Here is a 16191-nt window from a genome sequence, read left to right on the forward strand (position 1 = left end):
GACACAGGGCACCAACACAGTGTTTGATGCAGCCCTGTTTGTTTAGAGAAAGCTCAGTGCGAGACAGAAAACAGCAGGAACAGAGGCAGATTTAAGCCGACAGACGAGAGGGAAGTGTAGAGCAGTGTTTGGCACAAGACAAAGGGAGCATGCAGAGGTGTGAAATATCAAGTACACACTTTTTACTTGATTATCTTGTGAATTAAGACATGAGTTTCTATCGTCGTCCTAACAATTACGTTTGATTCATTTCCCCAAAACACAATTAAAACACATGAGCTGGATCTCAAACAGGTTTATTACTGATGGTTTATGTGGTTGTAACTTTTAGGTCTTTGGATTGGAGGAAATATTCACAACAGGAGATAAAAACACTGAAGAACTTATTATTTAATAGTCAGCACTAATCTCCTGTGTGTATTCAAGTGTTGGGAAGCTTTCCCATATGGTTATACAATCATTTCCACTTACTTTCACACACAGCGCTGCTGGGGCTCCAGGTCTGGTCTGGCCTGCAGGTGATGGTACCGCTGCCTTTGACCTGCTGACCTTTGGGGCAGGAGACACGGACCGACTGGCCGACGTAAAACTCCTGCTGGGATCCGTTCCCGCTGCGCACCTCCCTCCAGCCTGGAGGAGCCGGGCAAGACTTGGCTGTTAGGAACAGAAATGGCAGATTGAAGCCTCGATCATGTTTGTATTTATTATTAAACTTTATTTCACCTGTGATACATTTAAAATCTTAAGTTAAGATTTCATTTACATCATTGGTTTCATTTTTACACACATCCTGACACGATGACTCAAAAATGTGTTTATTCTTGGGAAAAGCTCTGACTCATACTGGGAAAAGTAAGAGCTGAACAGTTTTGCTCCTATAGTGTGTGGAGAGCCACCATTACTCCAAAACAGCACACACTAACAGATTCATTGACCAACAACAAGAGTCCGACTCTCAACACTGGAAATCTCGCAGAACTCTTGCGGTAAAACGAGACTTTAGAGTAAACAAAGCGCGTGAACATGGGCTGTACTTTATGCTCCCCGTTTGCTTTTGTTGCCATGGCTGTGCTTCCTTCTTCAGTCAGCTAGCGCCCCCATTGGCTATTGTTTCGTTCCACGTGACGATCCGCAGAGTGCGTGCTCGGCTGTCATCGGTTTCCCCCCACACAACAGGATATCAGATCGTAAACATTGAACATGTTTAATATTTATGATTTGAAATCGATGCGGCCACGACGGCCTTCCGAGCAGATAGGGGGAAGTAAAATCACTCTTAACAGACCTCACGCCACAGGAACATCTGGAGAGATCATCTTCAGAACCAGCAACAAATCAGGACTTTGTTTACGATTGTCGGAAAAGGGGGGGATCGGGCCCAGAATCAGCCGATTATCTTGCAGTGTGTACTCTGCTTTAGGGACAGGCTGACTGATGAGAAAATTCAGATATGTTGCAAAAGAATTCTGTTTTTTTTGCTCACACTGCAGTTTTTGTGCGACCATTGCAAGAGTGGAAATGTTCCCAGCATTAAACACAAAAGGAAGCCAAACTAACTGAGGGTGTTTCACTTAATTACAGTTCATTTTCCCACATCATTTTCCCTGCATTTTTCTCTGGTATTTTCTTGTCTGTACGTGTGTTTCTCACGTTGGCAGGTGGGGAAAGCGGAGCTCCAGGCGCTGCCTCCCATGCACACCACCAGAGGATCTCCCACCAGGTTGTAGCCTTTATCGCACTGGAACTCCACAGCGCGCCCCGTGTTCAGGCTGTGTTCTTGCACTTTACCATGCAGCATCAGTTTGGGGCTGACGCACCCTCTGGCCACTGACACGGAAGAAAAATTATGATGAGAGAATAATATTTCAGAAAAGTGGAACAAAAAAAGAAATAAAGTATATTGTCCTCCGTACCTTCACATGTCGGTGCAGGGAGGCTCCACGTGCCGTTTGGCAGACAGGTGACAGTCTTTGGGCCGACGAGCTGCAGGCCGACATTACATACATAACTGGCATTGTTGAGGTAAGTCTCTCCTGTTGTTTGGATCTGTGCATTGCTTACTGTGGGAGGAGGCCCACAGGTCTGTGCTGAAGACACAAAAGAGAAGTAGAAACATGGCGTCATGGTTACACCTCGGTTACACCCTTTTATACAATCTAAAATGAAACTCTTAAGTCAATCTTTTTCTTGTCTTGACGTTCTGAAAAGGCAAACCTGTTAATTGTTATAAGTTTTTACTCTTGACTCGTGCAAATATCAACAAGGACTGCTGTCATCGTGTCCTAAACTAATGCCGTTTGATCGCTTGAACCGTGCTTGCTTTAGTCCTCAGTATTAGCACGGCAACAGTTAGCTCCGGTGAAAGTTTGTGGTATGAAGGAAGAAAATGCCTTCCTAGCTCGTTATGCTAACCCAGCTAACATTACAGCCTTAAAGGAGACGTTCCGTATGTTTAAACCTTGGCCCTATTTTTACAAATGTGTGTGTCGAAATAGATATTTGAGTCATCTGTCAGGGCTGAGTAAAACCAGATGATGCACATGCTTTGACAGGAAGGCCGTGATTAGAGTCGTTTTACTTTTAACGCGCTCCTGTTTGACAACCAATAACCTGTTCCTTAACCTGGAGGTGCGGGCAGGTAAAGCCCTGTATCTGACTGAAGCCTTGCACAAGTTATGTAAGTCTTTTTATTGGAGCGCGTTAAAAGTTGTGTTCTCGTAGAATACGACTCTAATCGTGGCCTTCCTGTCAAAGCATGTGCATCCTCTGTTTTTCACTCAGCCCTGACAGATGACTCAAATATTTAAAACACTAAACATGTGAAGGTGTTTGTTACAGGCTGATCTGCTTCTCACACGTAAAACCTACCAACACACACTGGCTGGGTGCCACTCCATGTCCTGTCTCCCTGGCAGGTCTGGATCGAGTCTCCCTGTGACGAGACGAACAAAGTGTAAAGCTACAAGACTAGATGACGACAGAGCAAAGTGTACCCTGACATGATCTGTAGAAAAAGCAGGAAACATGATACAATCAAGATCCATGATATAGATTTTTCACTCCGGGGTTGGACAATGAACCTCTTTACAACACTGTGTACCAAAGTCAGCAGTTTGTACTCGCTGTATGTGTCTGCAGGGTAACAAAAGGCTCTCATTGTATTCAAATTGGGAGGGGGGTTGCATATCAGTGTATCAGGAATAGAGTGACTCAGCTCTTTCTGCGTGCTCTGTTACTGCACACTGCTATTGATCGCTGAGGAGAAATCATGTGACTTTGTGTAATCTGATTGTTAGTCATTAGCTCAGTGTGGAGGGCCTGTTGTTTAAGAGCAAAGTGCAGGAGAGGAGAGGAGGAAGAGGAGTCTTTCAGACAAAGACACAATGCTGTTGATCAACACAGCTGTCTTTCTGCTTGTCTGTATTAAAGTCGTTTTCAGGCGAGGTAATTCATTAACCAAGGTTTTCTAATCTCACCTGCTCAACTCTGCTGAATGAAACTTAACCCGATGAGGAGGATTACCTTCATGTCAAAGCCTGGCAGGCATGAGTACATGACAAAGTCTCCATAGTTGTAGCTCTCCCCCTCCGTGACACCGTGAAGAAGAGGAGGGGGTTTCCCACACACCACCAGTTCGCAGGAAGCCGAGGAGATACTCGGCGACCAGGAACCACGCAGCTAAGCACACAAAAAAACAAGACGGGGAAGTATTACATAAGTTAAGTTTCTCCTTGTCCTGTTAACCATTATTCAACCAGGAAGTCACATTAAGAATCAAAGAGACTTGGGTCAATATTTAACTCCAACCTGACACTCCGCTAATGCCGACCCCTGCAGGTAGAGACCGGGAGGGCAGGAGAGGGTGACGGTGCCCCCGACAGGCGTGAGCTCCTTCCCAGTGATGATCAGATGGGGGGTGGAGATGTTAGACGGTAGCAGACAGGGGGCGGGGCGGCAGCGAACGCTGTGTTTGGACCAGGAGCCGTCGCTCTGGCAGGAGAGAGAGTCAGTCTGTGAGGCGAGTTGGTAGCCGTCCTCGCACCTGGAGGAAAGAGGGAGACATGAAAGTGGAGAAAGTTAAACAGTTACATTCATTAGAAAAAGAAAACAGTATTTGATGTGGCTCTTAAAAACAAACCATCTTCTAAAGCAGTGTTTTACATCAAAGGACCCTAAAGTGACACACCAAAGAACCCCATTTGATAGGATTGTGTTCCAGGTGCCCCCATTTGATTGATTAATTCTGCTTTTTGATGTTTTTTATAACAGAAAGTGTGAAACCCATGAGCAATATAGTCACATTCTGTCATTGTGTTACTTCTGGACTGAAACAAGTCCCTAAAACTCGATCCAGGACCCTTGTACATCTCCCAAGACCCCACTTTGAGAACCACTGTGTTAATTGTAGAAATCAACAGAATTAGAAGTTTCATGAGGTCAGGTGACAGGAAGTTAATAGGCAGAGTAATGCTGCGTTCATATGAATTCAGGCATATCAACAGTGGAAGGAAAAAATGAACTACAGCAGGACGGCAAACTTAAAAGAGGCAGGCAGAAAATGCTGGCAAGTATAACAGTAAACGGCATTAGGTCATATTAAATACGAGGGCGGTATGGACGACAAAAAGCTAATAATTTGATGCACCAACACACTACCATAACTTATTGTCATTAGAGCCCGACCGATTTATCGTTCAGACGATTTTACCAACCGATATTAGCATATCGCAGATATATATCGGTATCGGTGAATATACTCTCTGATATGCTCCCATATTAGTAGATGAATTTTAGCAGAAGATAAAACAGATGCCTGGACAAATGTAAGACAGTGTCATTATGTCTATCAACAAACAGAGGGCGCTATACTATCTGTCAACACGTCGACCAGACCCATAATTCTTTATACAAAATACAGCTGGTGTCAAGAAATGTAACTCATAGTTATAACAATTAGGGATGCACGATATTGGATTTTTTGCCGATATATATGCTGATATTTTACAACTAATTTAGCCGATTACCGATACCGATATTCTTCGCGCCGGGGACATTGCGCCGAGGTCGGGCACTTAATCAAGTATGCAGCAGCCCATTATTTTATCGGTTAATTATATCGGCGGATATTGGAGTGTTGGCCGATATCCGATAGTTCATTTTTAAGCCAATATCGGCCGATACCGATAACGTGCCGATAATATCGTGCATCCCTAATAACAATCCATCATCAACATATGCCATATGCAGAACATATGTTTTAAACAGACACATAACAAACACTACCAAAAATATTATTTGCATTTTGGAAGCAGTCAGTCAGCATTTGGCGGCAGGCATAATGGGAAATGAGGACTGTCCCTATCGCTGGCAGAGTGCCCATAACTTTTTTTGGTATATCGGCCGATATATCAATATCAGATTTTTTTTACTGCCTAATATCGGAATCGGCAACGGCCCCAAAAATCCACTATCGGTCGGGCTCTAACTGTCGTGTTTTCCATTTTGTTTGTTTCCCCTGTGCCGTCCAGAAAGAGTTAGAAACTGTTGTCTGTCAGACATTTATTGTCTTCTTGAATCCACAGGAATTCAACAAAGTTGTTGGCATGTACAGGCGATGTGATGGCTAACATCGTTCAGACAGAAAATGGTAATAATTAAAGTGTTTACCTGTATGTGATCTGGTTAGGGAAGGTGAAGGTGTTCCCCACCACCTGAGCGTGCTCTACAGACGGAGGTTTCCCACAACTCATGGGCTCACAGCTGATCCGCGGCTCCCCCCATCTGCCGTCTCGTCCACAGGAGAGGTGTGGGTACCCCTTCGGCTGGTAGCCTGGCTTACACCTGTATATAACTGTGTCTGGGAAGGTGGCACTGCCGCCCTGCAGGACAGCGTTCGCAACTGCAGGCGGGGCGACACTGCACCTTCCCCGGCCACACACAGGCACGCCGGGGCTCCACACCCCTCCCTTCTCACACACAGCTTCAGTGGGGCCCAGCAGCTTGTAGCCGTCCTCGCACTGGAAGTTTATTCGGTCTCCGCAGGATCGGTCACGCCCGAGAACAGCTCCGTATTTCAGAGCAGGGAGGGCGCAGACGCAGGGGCGACACTGAGGCACCGTGCCCACCCAGGAGCCTTGAGCGGAGCAGCGCAGGACGGGGTCTCCGACGACCTCGTAGCCATCGAAGCAGACGTACTCCACCACGTCGTCGTAGTTGAAGCTTGAGCCGTTAAGGAAGCCGTGGCTGATGTCCTCAGGTGGGTCACAACTTATGACATCACAGCGAGGAGCTGGTTTGTCCCAAAGTCCGTCTGATTGACAAATGTGTGTAGGATCACCATTTAGAGTGTATCCCTCATCACATTCATACTTTACCTTGCTGTTGAAACCAAACTCTGACCCCGACACCCGCCCATTGGGTATCGGTGCGGGTTTGCCACATCGGGCAGGTACACAGGAAGGAGTCTTGCTCCAGGTGCCATCAGCTTGGCAGACACTTATAGATTTCCCTTTTAAGAGGAAACCAGGCTGACAGCTCATTTCTATCTCATCATTATAGCTGTACTTGTCTCCTTTAAAAGTAATGTCACTGGGGACTTTTGGAGGACCACAAGACACTGGCTCACAAAAAGGTTTCTGCCCGTTCCACTTCCCATTCGCTTGGCAGGCGATAGTGTCTCTACCCTTTAGGACAAATCCAGGACTACACTCATAATGCAGCACCTCAGGATACACAAAAGTACCTCCATTAGAAGTTCCGTTAGCGATAGCCCCCGGGTCCCCACAGGGAACAGGCCGACAAATTGGGGCATCATTAGTCCAGAGTCGGCCTGACACACACTGCCTCACAGTCTCTCCCTCCAACTCGTATCCTTCCTCACAAGAATACCTGACCGTACTGCCGAAGGAGGTATCAGTCACATTTAACCAGCCGTGCTCTGGGCTGGGCGGGGTTTGACACTCAGCCGGGACACAAGACGGAGCCGTCCCATTCCAGCCTCCATCTTCCAGACAGACTAACCTGGTGGGGCTGGTGAGGTCGTAACCTTTGTGGCAGCGATACTCGATTAACGTTGCATGAAGGAAGCTCAAGTCCATAGGTGACGCTAAAGATCCAGTGTTTATAGAAGCAACGTCAGAGCCTCTTTCCTGCTGCGTCACCCGAACATATTCCCCAAAGTCAATGTGAGGAGGCAGGCCGCAGTCTGAGGGCACGCAGATGGGGACAGAACTAGACCAGCCGAACTCCTCGCAGGTCAGATGGCCCTGGCCTACGAGCTGAAAGCCGGGGAAGCAGCTGTAGAAAATGGTAACACCGAAACTGTGATCCTGGCCCTCTACGAAACCATTTTCAATCGGTTGGGGTGGAGTGCAAGATATTTGCACACATGCAGGAGGCTCGATGCTCCAGTCCCCACTTGCCAGGCACCTTAGAGTCTCTGGGCCTTGTAGACGATAACCACGACGGCACAAGTAGGTGACACTGTGACCAAACTGGAGTTTTGTGTAAACTACTTTTCCGTTTGCTATCTGTTTAGGGACTGAGCATTCAATTGGGCGGCAAGAAGGTATCCCTCCAATCCAGAGTCCTTTCTCTCCACAGATGACAGTAGAGTTGCCCACTAAATTATATCCAGTCTTACAGCTGTACAGTGCTTTGCTGAGGTACATCAGACCCTGGACATCGACGATACCGTAAGAAATCTCCACAGGCTGAGGGCATTCAACTGGGATGCACTCTGGGTAAGGACTGCTCCACTGCCCGCTGGCTTGACAGGACACAGAGCCTTCTTTTCTTAGAGTAAAGCCATCCATGCAGGTGTAGCTCACCATGGAGCCATAAGGGAAAGGGAAGGAAGTCGAGGTAGGGCCACCAAACGACACCTCAGGCGGCGGGCCGCAGAACGCCTGCTTACACACCGGAAAGGTGTCGTTCCACTCCTGGGACGGGGTACAGCGGAGGATCCGGGCCCCCTCCAGGACGTAGCCATCCTCGCATGATAACTCCACTGTTCCGGATTCAGAGTCCAGACCCTTCAGGACCAGGTGGTTCTCCTCCAGCGGCGGCTCCGGACACTGCACTGGTGAGCAGCGAGGACGCCTCGATTTGTCCCACTTCCCGAACTTCAAACACGTCCAGGTGGCGTCTCCGGCAAGCTCATAACCCTCGTCGCAGACGTACTGCACCTTTCGTCCCACTTGAAAGTCAGAACCCCTGTAATGTCCATGGACGATGTCGGGGGGCGGGTCGCAGGTCAAAAGGATGCAGGTGGGAGGGTCGTTGTTGGACCACTGCCGGTTGGCTTGGCAAATTCGCTCTGGCCGACCGATCAGTCTGTATCCTGCATTACAGGCATATGTCACCTTGCTGTTGTAGGTGAAGCGACCTCTGACCTACAGAGAACAGACCATTGTACATTTTTAGAGTCATTTAAGTCAGTGCTGTTATATTTAGAGGACGAATTAAGTCTGAGTCTCACTTAGTCTAACAGTGTGTATTCATTCTGATGTTTGTGTCTTACCTGGATGTATCCGTTCCTGAGTGAAGGAGGTGGGGAGCAGGACACAGGTACGCAGGTCGGCAGAACTCCTCCCCACTCTCCGTTGGCCTTGCAGGTCCTCCTCTTCTCCCCTCTGATCAGGAAGCCTTTATCACAGCTGTACGCCACAACAGCTCCAAAGCTGTAGTTTGTCCCGCTCACGTAGCCCCGATCGATGCTCTCAGGCCTGGAGCATCTCACGGGCACACAGCCGATATCATACGGCGAAGGCTCCCACTCCCCTCCCATTAGACATCTCAGCGTGGCGGTGGTGTTGAGCATGAAGCCCTCCTCACATTTATAGCTCACCTCAGTGTTGCTGGCGTATTTGGGCTTGTTAACAGAATCTAAAATCGCATTGGGTAGCTCTGGTGGACGTAGGCAGAAGTTCGCGATGCAGCGAGGAGCCTCCGTGCCATCAGGGGGCGCCCACACACCCTGAGCGTTACACACCATCTTGGAGTTGTTGCCAGCTGTGTATCCGTCGGTGCAGTAGTAGTTAGCGGTGTCTCCAAACAGCTGGTGGCTCTCGTAGGGTTCAGCGTGGTCGATGGCGGGCGGGGGGCCACAGGAGCGAGGGACACACTGGGCAGAGCTGTCACTCCACGCGCCGTTTGGTAGACACTCTCTGGTCTCTGGGCCGATCAGAGTGTAGCTGGAAAGGAGACGGAAAGAGATAAGCACAAGCAGCCGCAGTCCTACCCATGTTGTCCACAGAGCTGAAAGTTAAGACATTTCTCCACTGAAATAACCAAAATATATCTCCATATTTTCAACTGACAGAGCAGCATAATAACAGAGTAGACTTCGACCACATTTACCCTTCTTTGCAGACATAGTGCACCTTGTTTCCCAGCTCATAGTTCTCCCCTACGGTCACAGCGTCTCTCAGCGCCGGGGGCTCGCTGCACAGGACGTTCACACAGCGAGGGACAGGCGTGCTCCACTCCCCCGTCGCTTCACAGACGACCTCCAGGGAGCCCTGTGGTCTTCGCACAAACACACGACTTAGTTTACACGCTCACTACTGCAATTAGAGAGTCAGAGAGATTTATAGAAGATGACTAGTAAATCAAAACGGATGACGTTTAAATTACAGAGCTCACAATGTGACTGGTGGTTGTAGCTGCACTGTGCTGCGGTTGTCTAAACTCTGGGGACTCGTTTAATTGTTAGTTCAACTAATTCATCATCAGAAGGGAGCTGACGGTCATTTATCCATACCTGTATCCCTCAGTACACGTGTATGATACAGTGGACTGGTATGTGTTTGTGATGAAGGTGTAGCCAGCGTTCGCGACAGTCAGAGGATCCCCGCAGGTGACTGGGTGACACATAGGTGGCGTCCCACTCCACCTCAGACTAGCGAGACACTGGAACTCGTAGGGGACCTGAGGCAGGAAGCCTTTCGTACAGCTGAGGGAGAAGGAAAAGTAAGACGAGGCTTATAATGTTTGACTTTGAAACGCCTTTCAATCTTACAACATGGTGTTGTTGTGGATGCAAATGATACCTGAAAGTCACCTTGCTTCCATAGGTGAAGTTGTTCCCCGCTATGATGGAGTTCTCTGGAACGTTTGGCATCGGGCAGGAGAGAGCTGCAGTGCAACATTACAGATATGATTGCTGACTAAATGCATATAAAGAGGGGAGACAAGCTTACAGACGCCTCTTAGTGATATCGATTAAATGTCTGATTCTGGCAAAGACTCCGAGTTGGATTTATGCCCCATTACGTTTTCCAGATAGGAGGAAGGAGGCACATAGGAAAGTAAATAAACGGAGAGAAGCCAAAGATGTGCAACAGAGAGGCATTAGTGGATAAAGGGGTACTTTCAGTGATTACATGTCGCACAGCCGTGAAGTACAGGGACTCAAAAGAGACAGATTAAAGCATAAAAGGCCCAAACTGAAGCAGTGGAAGAAGACGTGTTCTGACACTCTTAAAGGCTCCAAAAACAATGGATCCAGTTCCTGTAATCCAATGAATTAACTCTATTTACAGATTTTACATAGTAGATTAATCAACATAGGAGAATCTGTAGATTTCCGGGAAGGCAAGTGTTCTGGTTTCTGTTTGAATTACGCTTGTAGTCCGAGTAATAGTGACCAATCACGTATAAGCAGGCTGCGACGTACGTCTGTGTGGAGAGCAAAAGCAGGCGGAACTAAAATTCAACCTGAGATTAATTCCCTTGACGCTGTGTCACGAAAGCTGCTCAGCGTTCAGATTTCCCGACTTCCTCGAAGGCATCAGATCGATCCGACAGCCGTTCAACAAACGAGCGTTTTAAAAGTTTTCGTCTCCTCTTGAGGACAGACCTGACACAGCGTGAAGTTTTACTTCTGACTAATCTGCATCATGATGTTGAAATTTCGGCAAAGTTAAGACCCGTTAATAACAAGTACATCACAGGAAGACGGTTTCTCTTTCTGTAACAATGCAGCACGCGGAAAAGTCTTGACGGGAAGGCGCTTACCGCCCGGCACGTTCACCGGTGATCCCAGAGGCTATATCGTCTCAGACTGTAGCCGAGGGGATCCGAGATTGAAACAAACTTGACACTTAACAGCTGCGAGAGTGAGTTTGGTACATCCACCGGGTCCAGCCTCATGGTTGGATTTTTAAGCTTAATTGTGCTGTTTAAGCTTTTATTAATGATTGTGAGCACGAGTGACGCTGCCATGCCTTCTCGCAGTGAATCACATTTTCACACCGACATGAAGATCGGGATGATAAAGTCCTTAAAGAAGAACAAACTCAGTGCAGTCTGAGCCACTGATGCACTCTCTAATGCAGAACACAGCATGAATTATTTAACCTGTAACACACAGGGGGAAAAAATACATTAAATTCATTGTATTGATTTTGGCAGAGATCCTCCCATCTGAACGGACAGGTTGGCGCAGTCTGCAGGCGCTGAGTAAGTGCGTTCCTCTTTCTGTATGAGGGAGAATGTGGCCGAGAGCCAGCGGAGGTCCTGCGACGGTGCGGCCTTTCACAGAGGCAGACAAAAACACAGCTGCATATATAATCGCAGCGCTCACAGCACAGGGGAGGGGTCGGGCACAGCTTGATGTGTGTTTACATGCTGTATTTGAGGATGTACTGTTTGTTGTTCTGCAACATCCCTGTATGTACTCAGATCCTCGTAGCTGCAGGCTGTCATTAGAGCAGAATAAAGAATGTTTGACCCACTGTCCCTTGCGGTTGTCCTTTGAGTGACTGCAGTCGGGCTCTACAACACATCTGCACAGACACTGAACTGGACTATATGTTACTCAGAGCATCCTCACATCCTGACTCTCACCTCTGCAGTACGGGACGGCATCGTCCCAGCTTCCCGTCTCCGTGCACTGAAGACGAGTCGACCCGATGAGCTCGTAGCCGTTGTCGCAGCCAAAGACGACCTCGCTGCCCATCAGGAAGTTGCTGCCTTCTCTGTGGCCGAACTCTGGAGACCCGGGGTTCTCGCACTTCACCGGCTCTGATGGCAACACAAATATCTTTATATATAAAAGAAGGTAAAACAGTTAACACGGGATCCTCTTGGTGCGTTCTGCGTCTTACCTGTGCAGTTTTTGCCGTCTCCGCTGTACGGGTGCACACAGGTGCAGGTGTAGGAGCCGTCTGTGTTCTGGCAGCTGGAGTGTTGGTCACAGTCGGATCCCAGAGCGCACTCATCCACATCTGAACACAGATATTTTGTTACTTCCTAATCTTACAGACAGGATTCTTCTTGCTTATATGTGACTGATTTAAAAAACACTTCGTACCCAGACAGGCAGGTTGATTTCCTCCCCATTTGCCATTGTTGCTGCAGTGCACCTTGGTGTCTCCCAGCAGGTAGAAACCAGCGTTACACTGATAGACCACAGAGCTGCCGGCGTGGAAGTCTGTCCCCTGGAACAAGCCGTTCTCCAGAGGATGAGGAGGCCCACAGGACACTCCTGTAGCACACACAGAGGAGAGAAGAGTCTTTATTCCACAAGCTCTTAACCAACAGCTGAAGTATCTTAGTGGTTTGAATATATCAAGAAAATACTGAATGGAACAGGGGAAATAAGAAGATGAGGATAAGATGATTCAAGTAACACAACAGTGTGTGTCTCTGCCTTACGTTCACAGCTGGGCAGAGGGTGACTCCACTCTCCTTTATTCTGGCACTGCAGCAGCGGCTCCCCCAGCAGGTAGAAACCAGGATCACAGGACAGCTGGACCTGCGCCCCGGGGCTCACCTCTACAGTGGAAGCGTGCATGTGAGGCACGGCGTTCTCCAGCTTCGGGCAATCTGGTGCGACCAAGATTAAGAGTGTAAGAGTCTCCTCCTAAGGCATACTAAATGAATATAAAACCATTGTGTACACCCTTTTCAGAGATGTATTTCTTGTTCATAATTTACTGATTATTAAAAAAGAGCTGGTACAAATCTGAGCCTGCAGGTCTCATGCTGTGAAGGGACATAGTTTAAGTCATATTTGTAAAGGAAATTATGACTTTCTCTGGCATGAAAATGTGACCAAACAGTGATTTCCTTCAGACATTAATTTAGGATTATTTAAGCTGCCTCCACATTGTGTCCTTTTCTCTTTTTCATTTCATACAAATGTATTTAGTTAAAGTTATAATCTCAAAGATCTCAGTTTCGTTCTCTTTGGCGCCACCTAATGGCGATAAACGGTTATTGCGGGAGCACACTTCCCAGATATCCAGACAGTGTTGCATGTGTGACGTCCACGGTTGGCTCCGGTTGTAACTCCCGTTGCTTTCCTTTTCAGACTGTTTGCTTCATCTGAGCGTCGAGTTTTCTTCTTCTTCTTTGGATTTTCACTTCTTGTTGAAGTTGTATCTGTAGTCATCCATCTTTTCTTTGTTTGTTCAGCCATAGTAGATTACTGTTTACTCGCAACACTTGCAGAGACCGGAAAAGCAGCCGCTTAGCTCCGCCTACCCTCTCTGACAGACCAACCACTGCTGGCTGATGGAAAACGCGTCACTAACTGGGCGCTGCTCGTGATCTTTGTGACGAAACAGACATTTATTTAAATGAAAATCTTCGAGATTATCTTAACTTTAAAAAAAGAAGAAGTTCCTCACTGAAGGTTATATGAGGTTGAAATGTGTGAATAATCTTACCAGCACAGAAAATGCTGTTTTGGTTCACTTTGACTCGTCCCACCACCCCGTTGAGGAAGTCCGGCCAGGCGAGGACGTTCCCTCTGTGGGTCACATGGGAGGCTGGACAGCTGCTGGACAGGACTTTGATCTACAGCACAGAGAGAGAGGAAGGTATAAAAAGAGCCCATGTGACACTTAGAAACATGAGTTACTACACGTACCTGCTGAGGTGTGAGGACTCGATCCCAGATGTTGAGCTGGCTGAGGGAGCCGACGAAGGATTCAACAGGGTTGAAGCCTTCGCCCCTCTGATCCTGGTCCTGACCTAACACCAGTGCTCCACCACCTACAGGACACACGGTGAAGGTCAGAGGTTAACCACAACTCACTGAGAAAATATTGGTAACAAAGATATTGCTCAGGTGCAGGAGAGAGGAGGTCGAGGATAGCACTACACCTGGGATAGTGGTGCCGACTGACAGGCCTTTGCCTCCGTCTGAGGGCTTTCCGTTGATGTAGACTCTCCAGTCACCGTCCCAGCTCCTCCAGGAGACCCCGATGTGGTACCACAGACCCGTGTTCACCGCGGGACAGTCTGTGATCCGCTCCTTACCGTTTACGTACAGCACCCACCTGCAGGAGGAGGACAAACAATCAGAGAGGGTGTAACTACACTCTGTTTAACATGTATGACATAAGGCAGTGTATTACTGACCCGTTGTAGTCTATGAGCAGGAAAGCGTTGTCGCTGCCCTCCACGGCGTAGGAGACCGGAGTGCCGTAGTTGGTGGTGTCTGATGACTTCATCCAAAAGGTGCAGGTGATCTCCGTCAGCGCCGGCATCACTGCGTCCATCATTACGTAACCGTGGATACCAGACACTTCAAAGTCCAGGTTGAAGGCCGAGGACATCTCTGATAGGACAGAAACATATTCACGTTTACAGACAGATTAAAACATCCATCCATTTTCTTCCGCTTAACCAGGGCCGGGTCGCGGTGACCCAGACGTCCCTCTCCCCAGCCACGTTTTCCAGCTCCTCCTGGGGGATCCCGAGGCGTTCCCAGGCCAGATGGGATATATAATCCCTCCAACAAGCTCTGGGTCTTCCCCAAGTCTCCTCCCAGCTGGACGTGCCCGGAAAACCTCCAAAGGGAGGCACCCAGGCAGAATATAACAGTTTGATAATTATTCATATGGAAATAACAAGTTAGATCTCTCTGGTGATGTGTCGTCTGTCCTATAGTACCTGTCTCACACCTGGTTCCGTTGAACCCAGGGAGGCAGCGGCAGGTGTACGAGCCCAGACCGTCCAGGCAGCTGGCCCCGTTCACGCAGGGGTTTGGATCGCACTCGTCCACGTCCACCTCGCAGAGGTGGCCGCGGAAACCCTCCACACACTGACACCTGAGAGCGAAGGGAGACACGTCTTACAGGTACGCACAACAACACAAGAACAACAGGCATCATGTGACGTACAACGTGAGCAATGGAAAGGTTTGTTTATACTGCAGTTAGAAGATAGAAAAGTATGACGGAGTATTACGGCCACATTGAGGAATGTATGAGAATAAAGTCGTAAGTTTACGAGAATAAAGGTCATAATATTACGAGAATAAAGTCGCAATTTTACGAGAATAAAGTCGTAAGTTTACGAGAATAAAGGTCATAATATTACGAGAATAAAGTCGCAATTTTACAAGAATAAAGTCGTAATTTTAGGAGAATAAAGGTCATAATATTACGAGAATAAAGTCGCAATTTTACGAGAATAAAGGTCATAATATTACGAGAATAAAGTCGTAAGTTTACGAGAATAAAGGTCATAATATTACGAGAATAAAGTCGCAATTTTACGAGAATAAAGTCGTAAGTTTACGAGAATAAAGGTCATAATATTACGAGAATAAAGTCGCAATTTTACGAGAATAAAGTCGTAAGTTTACGAGAATAAAGGTCATAATATTACGAGAATAAAGTCGCAATTTTACGAGAATAAAGTCGTAATTTTAGGAGAATAAAGGTCATAATATTACGAGAATAAAGTCGCAATTTTTACGAGAATAAAGGTCATAATATTACGAGAATAAAGTCGTAACTTTACGAGAATAAAGGTCATAATATTACGAGAATAAAGTCGTAATTTTACGTGAATAAAGGTCATAATATTACAAGAATAAAGTCGCAATTTTATGACCTTTTTTTCTCGTAAAATTACAATTGTTGTAGAAAAGAAATAGAAAAAAAGAGCTGCTTCTTCCCATTCAGACTCTTTATTACCTGTAACTGTTAACAGCATCCAGACATGAGCCTCCGTTCAGACAGGGGGCGCTGTAACACTCGTCGATGTTGACCTCGCAGCGATCCCCCGAGAAGCCGACAGCACAGTTACAGGTGTAGCTGCCCGTCAGGTCCTCACACACGCCTCCGTTCAGACACGGGTTGGAGAGGCACTCGTTTATTTCCAGCTCGCAGCGAGATCCTGCAGAGACGTGAAAAGACAGAAGAAATACAGTCTCAGTATTTAGAATGT

At 47.4% G+C, this 16191-nt stretch overlaps 1 protein-coding gene across 1 annotated transcript in view; it reads right to left on the reverse strand.

Annotated features, from left to right (window-relative positions):
• The window catches only part of svep1 (sushi, von Willebrand factor type A, EGF and pentraxin domain containing 1), a 117078-nt gene that overhangs the window by 6859 nt on the left and 94028 nt on the right, over positions 1–16191 (reverse strand). Inside the window, exons 25-45 of the mRNA XM_069672790.1 lie at positions 15939–16140; positions 14908–15065; positions 14374–14572; positions 14116–14291; positions 13880–14004; positions 13677–13806; positions 12661–12831; positions 12317–12490; positions 12111–12230; positions 11851–12027; positions 10053–10137; positions 9764–9955; positions 9361–9528; positions 8490–9194; positions 5668–8388; positions 3808–4042; positions 3523–3678; positions 2869–2932; positions 1914–2087; positions 1651–1827; positions 472–654 (exon numbers count right to left, since the gene is read on the reverse strand). Coding sequence (XP_069528891.1) covers positions 472–654; positions 1651–1827; positions 1914–2087; positions 2869–2932; positions 3523–3678; positions 3808–4042; positions 5668–8388; positions 8490–9194; positions 9361–9528; positions 9764–9955; positions 10053–10137; positions 11851–12027; positions 12111–12230; positions 12317–12490; positions 12661–12831; positions 13677–13806; positions 13880–14004; positions 14116–14291; positions 14374–14572; positions 14908–15065; positions 15939–16140 — 6492 coding nt within the window. The remainder of the gene's footprint in view (positions 1–471; positions 655–1650; positions 1828–1913; positions 2088–2868; positions 2933–3522; positions 3679–3807; positions 4043–5667; positions 8389–8489; positions 9195–9360; positions 9529–9763; positions 9956–10052; positions 10138–11850; positions 12028–12110; positions 12231–12316; positions 12491–12660; positions 12832–13676; positions 13807–13879; positions 14005–14115; positions 14292–14373; positions 14573–14907; positions 15066–15938; positions 16141–16191) is intronic.

This window comes from Semicossyphus pulcher, unplaced genomic scaffold, assembly GCF_022749685.1.
Source record: "Semicossyphus pulcher isolate SPU_LCO1_2020_fin unplaced genomic scaffold, fSemPul1.0.p SCAF_21, whole genome shotgun sequence".
Classification (NCBI taxonomy): Eukaryota; Metazoa; Chordata; class Actinopteri; order Labriformes; family Labridae; genus Semicossyphus; species Semicossyphus pulcher.